The sequence below is a fragment of the Typha angustifolia genome, chromosome 13 (genome assembly GCF_048772165.1).
Source record: "Typha angustifolia cultivar Huaian chromosome 13, ASM4877216v1, whole genome shotgun sequence".
NCBI lineage: Eukaryota > Viridiplantae > Streptophyta > Magnoliopsida > Poales > Typhaceae > Typha > Typha angustifolia.
The window spans coordinates 1,100,988-1,113,877 of record NC_133251.1 but is presented as its reverse complement, the minus strand read 5'-3'; the positions used below and the strand labels follow the sequence as shown (position 1 = coordinate 1,113,877).

Genomic DNA, 12,890 nt, shown 5'->3' with positions numbered 1-12,890 from the left:
GCAAGCCGTTTCGTAAATTATACTCTTTAGGCTTTACCTCATCTAGTAGTCGAGTCGAGTAGGTGAGAGCACTAAAAATAAATAAATGTAATAATAATAATATTAAGAGTAGGTAAGAGCACGTGTCAAACATATGCGTTAGAGGGTTGGTACGACTCGTGGCTGCATTATTCTATGGTTCTACCTCAAATACACACACACACACACACAAAAATCCATCACATTTAATAAAATAATCCCTAATCAAGTTGACAGCCTCTCTAACAATGACATTAGTGGCTTAGTGGCATATCCTGGATATCATTTTCCTGTCATTATTAATAAAGCTTACCGATTAAATTTCCGCTACTGTGAGTCACAATTCTAATAGAGTTAGAATATTTCCGTTCATATTAGATAATTTTTTTTAAAAAAAAGACCTCACATGTACATGTAACGCCTGAAATTTTCAAAGAAAACTAAAATAATAGAGCTAGGAAAACTAAAGACGTTAGAGTTTACTAAAATTTGAACAAACTAATAGTGATTTAGGTCTAAATTTATCTAATCTAATTTAGGTCTAAAGTTAATTATCGGCTCGAGCAAACCAAACATTGACCAAGACTTTTCAAATGAACATTGCAACTACCATCCTCTAATCCATCTACTCTAGGTCAAAGTAGTACAACAAAATTTGTCTCGTTACCAGACTTAAAACGAGATTATTTTGACTACGAATTCCGAGAGCCAACTGTAGATAAAGCCAAAGCCGAGCCGAGCGGAGCCGAATAGTTGGAAATCCGTCCACGTAGGCGGCGGCCACTGGACCGTATGGCCGCGTCGTCGCTTCGTAGTTCGCACCTACTTCCTCCTGGCGTTTCAGCTGCGGAGGTGCAAACAGCATTCACCGATCCATATTTGCAAATCACAACCTGCAATTTAGCCTAATTGCAGATCGGCCCTTGTTGTTTATATATTGCTGCTTGTTTCCTCCGCCTTTATCAGCTTTTAATATGAGAAAAGGAGGGAGGTTTTGGCAAAATGACATCCAATTTTGGGTAGGTTTAGGTTGTTTGCCTACCACTCCAGAAGAAGTAGACAGCCGCGCCACGTGATGAATGATGGTAAACGCTGTTTGATACGGGAGAGCTGCTCCTGACCATAAGGTTTCAATTACATTTCGGCGCAACTGTCTCGTTGTGCGTAGATACACTTCCACGTTTCCGGTGTCGGACAGAATCATTTCGCACATTTGGAATATTCGCGCACAAAGATTCCCACGTGATGCGTGACACCAAATAGTCAGCTCACTACTCGAATCTTAATCCACGTGGGCCGGGTAATCCTTTACTTAGGCCCAAACCCGACCCGATAAAGTTTCGGATCTCATGTTGTAATCTGAGGAACCGAGGAAGGTATTTATGGTTGAAATAAATCTCATGTGGATTTCATATCAAACCGACCTTAGCTCAGTTGGTAGAGCGGAGGACTGTAGTTTGGATGCAACCATCAGTAATCCTTAGGTCGCTGGTTCGAATCCGGCAGGTCGGATCTCTATTTTAATTAATTCCATGTTTTTTATGCTGTTTAAATATATACATACATATATATTTGAAATACTTCTTGAATGAGTAATGCAACCTGGAATTAAAATTGAATAAAGAAAGCGATCATCAAATCCAACACATCTCATTTGAAGCCCTACTAATTTAAAACACTTAAAAATTTTATAAAGCAATCATTCACTCATTTCTCATATTGCTTCAATGCATCTACATACTAGGAGTAAAATTGCTGCAACTTAATCAGGATCCTGAAAGCATTTCCTCAATATCAACTTACAATTGAAGGGCATTACACCATCTCATTGGCTCACATTAAGAGAGGAGCAAATAGCATCATATCATAATACTCAGCTTTACTTCTTGCTCTAAAGCCATTGTTCAGACTACTCAATCCTCATTAAATACCAGTAGAATATCAATCGCATCTCTCAAGGAGAAGCAAATTCAATCTAGCAAACATACATGAACACTTGACAATTGTTAGTAGTTTATTGCAAACATTGCACAAATGTGCACATTTTTATTTCTAAAACTTGCAGCTTTCAGAAATCCAGAAATTTTCGCTTTTATTTCCTTCCAGAGGTTGAGTTTTGGTGTTTGTTCTTTGATCTGTACCTGCTACTCTTTTGCCCAGAGCCACTGCCCAATCCCCTATGGCTACTTACCTCCCCAACCCTGCTCTTCGCAGAGCTTGTGCTAGCGCTCACTCGACGAACTGATTTCTTCCGAGAGCTCCACCTGCTGTTACCCAGTGCAGCCTTAGCGACATCGTTGGTGGCCACCTCCCTTGCTCTCTGTGTCTTGATCGGTTGCTTGTTTAGATAGGCTAGTTGCGGGAGGAGGCCCAAGACTGCCTTCCGGAGCTGATCATCACCAATGTTGCTCTGGATTGGGTTTCCAAGCAGGTTGAGGGCCAAGAGTGAGTTGTAGTTGGCAACAAGTTGTCCCAGGGCCTTGGCTGTGATAATTTTGTTGAAACTTAGGTCTAGTATTGTCAGCTTTAGAAGCCTGTGCAACCCCTCCACATCACTAATTTTGTTCCCAGAGAGATACAGTTCTTTGATCCCAGTGCAGTTTGATAGTCCTGAAATCACAAAATATCAGTTATGCTAATTATACTTGATTTTAAGTATTGCCAAAAAAACAAAGCTTACATCTTACATCTCAGTAGAATGATACTATTACATAGCTACTCATTTAGACGACTTAAAGTAAAGGCACCCATGAACCCACTCATAGCTGCATAAATAGATCTGCCAAGCTAACGATAATGTCATTTTCCAAATGCTAATTGACTATATCATGGTACTTGAATTATGGAATCACAATCCGTAGTATTGCTGGTGCTCAAAATTCAATAAGATACAGTGGAGTAGAACACCTAGTACACCATTGGAAGATATATCATTAAAGAATGTGAGTCATGCTTGGACACTAGAAGGTGCTTTTCAGTAACTGACAGAGGTCCATGTTAGGTCCATGTGGATGTACACTCCATCCTGGACCACAGATTTCAGGGAGCGATTAACAGCCTAAAAGCATCAAATATCTCAATAAATCTTCTGTTTTGTTTTTCCTTGCAAGGGGAATTTTGGAAGGCAGACCAACAAAACTATTTTTGTGGAATGATTTAAAGAGAATTACTATCGCCAGATTCTTTTGTAATGCTATAAATCACCACCATCAGAAGTGCAAAAAACAATCACTATGTAAATTTAGCAGCACATGGAACGAGCAAAATGTAAGCAAGATGACATGATGAGAAGAGCTTGCCTTGTCCGATTCTTGAAATTCTGTTATAGCTGAGATTAAGAATTCGCAACCTTGTCAGTTCCCTAAGTCCCTCAATGTTAGCAATTTTATTCCTGGACAAGTCTAGAGTGTGCAGACTCTTTGGCAATGATCCTGGTGATATGTGAACTGCAGGAAGAGCAAAGACTTTAAACAACCATACATAAAGGATATGTAAGGAGATTCATCATCAGACTATACCTATAAAGTTGCTGGATAAATTGACAGCACGAAGGCTGGAGAAAGCCGAAATGGTAGGTATAATCTTCAAGCCCATGCCTGAGATATGAGCTACAGAGGAGAAGGTATTCAAAGATTGGATGATGTTATTAGCTTGGGCAATTTCTTCAAATGCATGCCGCACACTTTGGGATGGATTCTTCCCAGATGAGCCGCAATACTCGGCAGAATTTGGGCAAACAATAGTCCCTGCAGCTTCCTCATCACCATTCTCATTGCCTTCATTATCATCTGGGCAGAAAGAGCCATCCTCAAGACTATTCACCCAAGCATTTACTCTATCTAGAGAAGATGATTCTGCCGAGAAAGCAAACCACTGGTTCTGTGTTTCCTCCATTACCTTCTTGTTCTTCTTATCAACTGGAGGGCTTGCCTCAAATGTATCAGTAGTATACCCGTCTTTTGGGTTGGCAACATCATTGGCCACTATGAACGTCTGTGGCTTAGATGTTGAAGGCTTGTGCAGATTTCTGTGACTCCACAGGAAAAGCTTCCACCAAAGCTTCCTGCTCCTTGATGGAAGAACTTGACTTGAAGACCTCTTCTTCAGCATAACACGGTCTGCACTGAACGAGGTCATTGCTGATAAGGGGCTGCCCTGAATGCAATTTGGAGCCCCCTTTGCAAAATTTCCTGATAAATTCTGGAGATCATCATATGAACTAGCCCTTTTAGGTGATTCAAGCAACCTACTAGCTCTCCTCGTCTCGATATTGGAACACGAACGCTTTAGGCTAGGAGTATCCCAGAAGGTCGTCTTCTGTCCCACACCTGGATCACTAACATGCCCACTCCGGATCATCAACTCCAAGGACATTGTTTCATCTCTCTCGGACTTTACCTCCACCCTATCACTGTTCTCCCCTGGGACTGATCCAATTGAATCATGAGAATGAGAATTCAATTCTACTGCAACTTCGGCTCGTGCTTGGAGATCAAAGTCGGAATAATTTCTACTCATTGATAATATATCATCCTGCTCATCTCCCCCCTCATAAGCTGCCTCACCTGCTGTCTTTGTTCTCACTGGGGTTGCATCTCCTATTACTTTCATATTATGCAAGAAACTTTTTTCTTCATTACCAAATGACACCGATTCATCATGTACAGATATGTCCTTGTATTTATCAAAGAATTGGACGACAAATTCTTCCGGCTTCACACGCAGATCCCCATTGCCCTTCTCCTTTTTAGCATCCAAAGCTTTGGGCGTGTCCTATTGACAATAACAATAACCCAAATAAGACAAAGATCTCTGCTATACTTGATTCACAGCAGTGATCCAAAAAGAAGCTAAAAGAAGGAACCGAGTGGCTGCTCACCTTGGATTTCTTCTTCCTCGGAACAAGAAAAGCTGAGAAGCAGCTGATCCTTGCCATCTCGGAATATAGATACAACCACGAGCCAGACAAAGAACACAAGATCTAAAAGGATCCTGAGGCTTATCTTCTCTAGAAGGTTCCCAAGTGAAACTACTACCAATACTTAATAGAACAAACAAGCGTAGATAAGGCCAAAGGAGATATATGGAGAATTACATATGCAAGATCTATACCAAATGATCTTTCACAGGTCAGCCATTGTCGAAAGGAGATCCTTTGACAATAATGCAGAGGAACCAAAGCAGTAGAAGAGCAGACAATGGAATGAAACAGCAAGGATAATTCTTATCCTCCTGAACCCACACCTTTCTCAAGGTGCGAGGAGATGGGTTCCCAGGGACGGCCAGAGTGATCGGAAAAGGCTTTGATGTCAGCGGGAATCCTGAAGCGAATACGTCTCGATTACAACCCCTGCCAAGATTGCAACTTTTAGATCTTAGAGAGCCCAAATCCACAATTTGCAATATAAAAAAGCAGTCCCTTTAGCATCTAATTCTAGCTCTGGAAGAGAAGAAGCTTTCAAATTCAATCGTGGGAACATAAACATTCATGTTTCCAACTTATAGTCAAAATTGGAAGGTGCCCAAGAAGAATCGAGTAACCTGTTTGATTCTTGCTCTCTTTTTTTTTTTAGAAAAACAAAAAGAAGCTTGAACTACGAAGAAGTCGATAACGGAAAGGTTCTGTTTCTGGTCCGATCCCATTAAAACATCATTGCTTGCATTCATGATCTCAAAGAGAGGAGAGAAGATAAAGCTAAAGAAATCGCCTGGAGTTGAAGAAAGCCGTATAAAAAGGAATCGCACAGGACTAATGACGAATAAATAGCTCCCAAAGGCCCAAGCATTGAAAGATCCCCAGCAGCCTTTTTCTTATTCCTAATCCCAAGATGTCACACAAAGAAGAAAACCAACATTCTAATCTCAATTTTGCTCATGAAACGGAAGAAATCCTCACCTTTAGGCTTCTTCCCGAATCCCCTTCATCTCCGTAACAAAACCCAAATAGGAAAACAAAAGGAACCCAGTAAAATGGTTACAGAAAGGAACCGATTTCCTCCTCTTCTCCTGCTAGCATTCGACAAGAACAGGCGACCAAATGCTTTCGACCAATGCTTACGAACTACAACGCCATCTTGGGAAGAATTGCCTGCCAAGCCCGTGCCAGATTTAGAGAGAGAGGGAGAGAGAGAGAGAGAAGCGGTCGACGAGGAAAACTTGAAGACGCCCTTGACACGCGGATGGCCTCGTTTATAGCAGAGACAGAATAATAATTACATTGGTTGGTAAGTTTTGACCCAAACCATGCAGACAAAAAAAAGAAATACTTCAGTACAAATTAGATTCACCTCATAGATCATAAACGAGTTGACGTCTCAACACTGTAGTCAATCCATGCGATCCACCGTTCACTATCTATTCCATCTCCCCTCTCACTATCCATTGATCGTGAAATACTTATGCGGGTAATATATATGTATATAGAATATGTTGTTGGTGCATTATTAGCAAAGACTTTTATACTATGTTACTTTCACCGTGATTGAGAGGAATAGTTGTTCCAAAGTTACTCATTATAAAGTTTGGACCAGATGCCAAGTATCTATCCTTCGTGGCTGCAGTTTTCCACTTGCTAGGTCGGCAAAACCCTTCTTCCTTCTTCCGTCTTCCGTCTTCCGTCTTCCGTCTTCCTGCTGCTATCTGTGGGCCTTATTCTTCACGGGCTTCCACTTACTCTGACCACTATCCGACTCTGCGGGTTACTGCGGCGGAGTTATTCCACATGGCTGGCGTAACATCTGCCGAAGAAAACGGACATTTACATATATATATATATATATATATATATATATATATAACCATTATAATGCTACTTTGCTTCTATTTATTACTTAATAAATATTAAAGCGATGTAGTAATAAAAGGTTAAAGTAATTTTTATTTATAATAGCTTTTAGAATAAAAAGTATCAACATTCTTAACTTTGGATAAAAGCATAATACCGCATCTCAAAATATTTATGGAGCCAGTGATAGCAAAATAAAGTTTGGAGGGATTAAATAATTTTAGTTCTAGTAGGGTTGGACCCCACCACGTTAACTCTCCGGAAAGTTCGATTCTTAAAATCTAAGGGCGAGTAGCGAGATATGGCGTGAGATTTCCACGTCGCCGTCTCACATTGCTGCTAAGCGCTGATGGATTAATCGGCGTTGGAGTTATATTTCTTAAATATGTTATTAAATATTATATGCATATAATTTATATAGGTCGTCAACAGACTAACCCTTTTATCTTAAATTATAATTTGCACACGGATCTGAGAAGTTGTGATCTATTAAAAAAAAGTGAGTAAAGAAATTGTACTAAGATATATGCATATCTTTTAGTTTTGTTGTTATTTGTATTGTGGTTTAGAATAACTAATAGAGGATTACACCAAAGATGTATCATAACTAATTCGTGGATGATAACAAATGCACAAGTAATTCTGATTCTTTTGATGACCTAAGAGTTTTTTTTTTCTTAAAGAAATTTCGTATATCATATCATTCATATTACAAGTTGATACGAAAGATGATAAGGAAAAATATAACAAAAACCCTAGAAGCAGTCCCACACTTGACTGTAGTACAAATTGAACAACAGTTAACGCAGGTATCATAATACGAACTCAAACACACTAAAAACAAATGAGATAGAGCTGAGCTTTAATAGCAAGCCTTTCGCTTGGCCAACTAACAACATTATAGGTAGAATAACATGAGTCTTGAGAAGCTAAGCATCCAACCAAGAAGCAAGCTTCGATAGGATACATGCACGCCAATAATGAAAGTCCGGTGAATTTAACGAAACACCTAAAAACACCATTTAGGTAGACATGTGAATCTAAGAACACGGAAGAGCATGTATCTGCTGTGGTGATGAAAGCTAGGCGAGATAAGTCCGAACGTAGCAATAGAGGTCAAGGTGAGTCAAGGTGAGTCAAGGTGAGTCAAGGTGAGTCAAGGTGAGTCAAGGCTCGGTAATGAAGGTTGAGGTGAGGCAAGGCGATGGCACAGCATCAGAGGTTGAGACGACACGGGGTGAAGTGCTAACGTATGATGAAGGCCACAATGAAATGTGACAAGGCACAGCGATGGAGGCCGAGGCGAGACATGGCGACAGAAATTGCAAGGAACAGATGGGTAGAAAGTGGGGTTGGCTAGATCCGCAGTCTTTTGCTCTGACCATGATAACTCAGAGGTCGAGGACAAAATCGGGTGGGTACCACAGTGCTTAGACAACGGTGACACCGGCATCATGTGGATGACGGGTAGCAAGGAACAGACGGATAAAGAGGAAGGGAAAAAAGTTAAGAGAGGAAGAGAGGGAAAAAAAAAAGAGAACCACACTAGGGGAAGAAAAAACCAAGAGTTGAGAGGCTGTTATGCCACATGTGTTTCATAAAAATATCAATGCAATATATTAATCTATTATGAATATCACTAATATAATTATGAGTTTGGTAACTATCATTTTCTTATTAACCACATGAATAAATACAAATTCATAAAGTATGGAAGTCGTTAGGTGTGAAGATTATATATATACAAATACATTATTTCAACAAATTTGTGGCATTAATAAAGGTGATATATATATATGTAATGCTAATCCCTTGCTCTTTCTAAAATTAGCGATCCCATTAAAAAAGAAGCGAAGGTCATCATCACATATACCAACCAAAGACTAGGTATTAATTGGACTAGGATGAAAAATATAAAAATTATTTGGGCAATAAAATATCTGCCACGTTGCAACGTGGAAACTAGGAGGGCCAATCAGATATAAATAAAATGTGATGATGGTGAGTAGGAATATATTGGAGCATGTCCTTCTGGTATGACTGACATGTTTGACGCTAACATCAAACTTTATGAATAATTGATGGGTACGTGTCAACCAACACCAAAATGTGATCCTCGGCGACTTTGAACCACCCTAGAATTTGACTATCAAGGGAAAAAGGATATATTGATTCATTAGCCAGTAATGACTAGATCAAATGCATCTGGTGAATTCCGTAGAAATTGCATGAAGAAGCGTACGTAGAATATATACCGGTGATATGATGATGATGTGAATGATGCAGTCCAAATAGAACGAATCTTAAAATTAACATTAAAAAAATTTACGTATAACATCCTCTTTTTAACGTAATTATAATTTATATCTTATATTTAATTATAAATTAAATTTTATAATTTAGTAAATATGTAAAAAAAAATTTACTATGTGTTAGATTTAAACTAACACTATGAGATATTATATGTTTAAAATGATTAAATGTCCTTATTTCTAAATAACTAAAATGTATGACTTAGTTGATAATATTTTCATAATTTTTTTAGTATAGTTAAGTTTAACTAATTGATTTAACAGTAGAGTGTTTTCTATACATATTCGCTCGATCTTATAAATAGTAAAAATATAGTGTATAAATTATAATTTTATTAAAACAGTAGGGTATTGTATACAGATTTCTCTTAAAATTTAAGTGGGCTACCTCTATTTAAGTTCTATTTAAGTAGGCCTGCCGGGCTTGGGCTAAATCTCTTGGGAGAAATCTTTTGCGTGAAGATTCGTGCTGTTTACACTGATAGATTTTGGGTTAGTTTTTGGCATAATTGAAGATAGAGCCAAAAAAGAGTTTGATAAGATGGATTAAGCCATTAACGGAGTCGTCTTACTTACATGCTTGCATTTGTAATTTTGTTCAAACTGTTGCATTTCACCATATAACGGTAGGAAGGAATATTTGACAGGAAATAAGTACTATTGATGATGATTCCAGTTTCTAGTATGCTTTCGGAAAGAATTTTACTTGTTAACGGCATGCTTGGCGTTGTTCATGTTTATGTTCATCAACAATTGTTCCAATATTCTTGGAAATTTTTATATATAATTCTTTAGGAGATGAATGAGAAAGAGAAGCAACTTCGATCAAGGAGCATTGAACTCAGCAGTGCTTCGGATTCGAGTTGAGGCTGACATCCGCATTCAATATCTCTCAAGCGCACCTTATCCTTCACAGCAATTGTTCAGCTGTTAGTGCTCTATAAACGAAGAAAAGTAATTGGCATCCTATTCTTTACCCACTCATGTCCATTGGAATAAAGGTACCGTTTGCTTCTCTCGATTGGAATAAAACCTGGAACGGATGAGAAAGGTCGTCCATCGGAATTCTAGACAGGAAAAAGAAAAACAAAAACAAAGGGATTGTGGCTGTGTTGTAGGAGAGGAAGGTGGCAATGGGAAGCAGGAATAGGACTGCGAGGTGCAGTAGATGTGGCGTGCAACTGGTGGTGCCGCCCTTTGCTCGCAGCATCCGATGCGCCGTATGCCGCTCCGTCACCCACGTCGGACGCTCGTCGGACCGTGTCGGAGAAGCGGTGGGGTTCGTCAAGTCCATCCTCGGAAATATCTCGAGCGCCGTCAGTTCTCTCAATCACTCATCGAGCTATGGCGTGCAGTCTTATGGTTATCCGAATCCTCTTCAGTATTTTCCACCAAGCTATCCTCAAGTGCATGGAAATAAGAGGGCTGTTCTCATAGGCATAACCTACACTTCGAGGCGGTATGAGCTCAAGGGGACTGTGAATGATGTGAACTGCATGAGTTACCTGCTATCTGAGAGGTTCGGGTTCCCAAAGGAATGCATCCTCGTTCTCACTGGTATGAAAAATATTCAACTATTACTCTTATAAAAATATAACAATAGTTTTTATATTTCAAATTCCAACACTTAATTGTGTACAGAGGAGGAACGTGACCGATTCCGATGGCCGACCAAAAACAACGTACTGGCGGCCATGCGATGGTTGCTTTCTGGGTGCTCCTCAGGGGATTCTCTGGTGTTCCACTTCTCCGGACACGGAGCGCAGAAGCTGGATACCAGTGGCGATGAGATAGACGGCTATGACGAGGCCCTCTGCCCTCTAGACTTCGAGACCAACGGCATGATTGTCGATGATGAGGTCAACTCCATCATCGTACGTCCGCTACCCAGGGGTGCCAAGCTCCACGCCATTGTGGACACCTGCCACAGTGGCACCATCCTTGACCTCCCTTATCTTTGCCGCATCTCCAGGTACACGTATTTATCCACATAAAAGAACCGATTTGAATGTGAAAACTTCATTCTAGATTCTATGAGAATATAAATGTGGTTCTTCATGCAGTTAGCCTCAATCTGCAATCTTTTTGATTGTTTCACACGCAAATTTTGGCTAGAATATGCAAGCCAGTTATTTCTATTTGCAGGACAGGATATTGGCAATGGGAGGATCATAGCCCACCAACAGGTGAATACAAAGGCACTAGCGGAGGTCTCGCAATCTTGATCAGTGGTTGTGATGATCATCAAACCTCTGCAGATACTTCTGTGAGTATATATATGATGCATCCACTTCCTTTTCATTAATACACATAGAAGGCCATAACATAAGCTTCAATATATCCTTTAGTTTCCTTTCTAACTGTCTAGATTGAGCTGTAGTGTAGTCTAACTAGAAGATTATAATTCTCAGCAAATGGACTTCCTTGATATTGAAAAGTCTAATCGTTTTGCTTTGCATGTACTTTTGAAGAAAAAGAAAAACATCTCGTGTTAGTTCATAAGGAACTTTTAACATGCTATTGTTGCTGACTAAAATATTCTTCCTGTCCCTGCCTTTGAGGAAGAGGAAATTGAACACGTATATATTTTAGATGGATCGGGAAAAGAAGAAGAGTATTTGATGTATTTTAGTAAAAGGAAGAAAGCCTCAACCTTAATTGAGCAGTTGCTGAAAGCTTTTACATCATCTAGTCGGGTAGGGGTCAAGAAAAATATAGACAAAATAATTCGACTGTAATTGCTCTGTTCTACAGTTCTACTACATCCTCCTTCCTGTTGCAAAACTTCAACACAACCATTTTAAAAAGTTAACAGAAGATAAATTCAGAGATGTTTCTTTTATCATAGTTTTTGTTCTTCATAGTCTTTATTATTAGGAGAAATAGAAGAAGAAGAAGAAGAAGAAGAAGAAGGATTTTTTTTTTTTTTTGTTTGATCGCAGTCGTTCAAATTACCACCAGGCTTTCGCTGGTTCTACTTCAACTGGTGCCATGACATACAGTTTTATCCAAGCTATAGAATCTGAACCTGGAACTACTTATGGTCGCTTGCTTACCAACATGAGATCCGCAATCCGTGACACCAACACGAGCACTCACCTCAATGGCCCAATCGCTTCTCTCATCCGAAGGGTTCTCACTTTTCGCACTACACAGGTGAAGCTTGATCAAATTAATCCAGCAGTCTTGATTCCTTGATGCAATTTGAGGTCTTCTATAAGTTTCTTAAGTAATATATATATATATATGTATATATATTCAAGTTGAGATTAAACTCTACAAGACAGTGCAATGCAACACAGTGAATCAAGATATACAAAATTCTTTATATCATGTTCTTAATAATTGGTACTCAAAAACTTTAGGTTCTATCCTTTTGTTTTTTTCATGAGATCAATTTTATTTGGTTTGCAGGAGCCTCAGCTGTCTGCTTCAGAAATGTTCGATATTTATCGGAAGCCGTTCCTGTTGTAATATGCTACTAAGCATCACACACCTATGTCGTAATATCAGTGAAGATGTTAATCTATTATTGCTTCACTTTTATCTAGCATTGCTGCAACTTGTATCACTATCCTAAATTAAGATTTCTTTTAATTTCTCTTTCTCTTCTTGGGCTTTCACATCAGAAATTATCTTGTATTGCCTTCCTTGCTCTTATAACCGGGTTCCAAATTTTCGATCTGAGTCCGAATTAAACTCTAAATTTAGAGTTTGCTACAGTCTAGTTTAAGTTCAGAGTTGTAGAATTGTTAATCTAGAGATTATTTGATATA

General features: G+C 39.2%; 2 protein-coding genes and 1 non-coding gene across 4 annotated transcripts; 2 read left to right on the top strand and 1 right to left on the bottom strand.

Moving 5' to 3' along the window:
- The first annotated feature begins 1,437 nt into the window (after window positions 1-1,437).
- TRNAY-GUA (transfer RNA tyrosine (anticodon GUA)) lies at window positions 1,438-1,530 on the top strand. Its single transcript has 2 exons — window positions 1,438-1,474; window positions 1,495-1,530. It is a non-coding gene; the product is annotated as a tRNA-Tyr (tRNA).
- Window positions 1,531-1,770: 240 nt separating this feature from the next.
- On the bottom strand, window positions 1,771-6,189 carry LOC140773434 (uncharacterized). The gene is made up of 5 exons (XM_073115984.1): window positions 5,915-6,189; window positions 4,898-5,368; window positions 3,537-4,791; window positions 3,318-3,464; window positions 1,771-2,628 (listed from the first exon to the last, which is right to left on the bottom strand). The coding sequence occupies exons 2-5, from the start codon at window positions 4,952-4,954 to the stop codon at window positions 2,111-2,113; spliced, it is 1,977 nt and encodes a 658-aa protein (XP_072972085.1). The 5' UTR covers window positions 4,955-5,368; window positions 5,915-6,189; the 3' UTR covers window positions 1,771-2,110.
- A 3,924-nt stretch (window positions 6,190-10,113) lies between these two features.
- LOC140773771 (metacaspase-1-like) lies at window positions 10,114-12,777 on the top strand. 2 transcript variants are annotated; one of them, XM_073116496.1, is made up of 5 exons: window positions 10,122-10,671; window positions 10,756-11,086; window positions 11,260-11,380; window positions 12,076-12,270; window positions 12,529-12,777. In XM_073116496.1, the coding sequence occupies exons 1-5, from the start codon at window positions 10,248-10,250 to the stop codon at window positions 12,586-12,588; spliced, it is 1,131 nt and encodes a 376-aa protein (XP_072972597.1). In that variant the 5' UTR covers window positions 10,122-10,247; the 3' UTR covers window positions 12,589-12,777. The 2 variants fall into 2 exon arrangements, with proteins under 2 accessions (XP_072972598.1, XP_072972597.1); XM_073116497.1 differs by lacking the exon at window positions 12,529-12,777 and having other exon boundaries at window positions 10,114-10,671; window positions 12,057-12,270.
- Window positions 12,778-12,890: the final 113 nt, after the last annotated feature.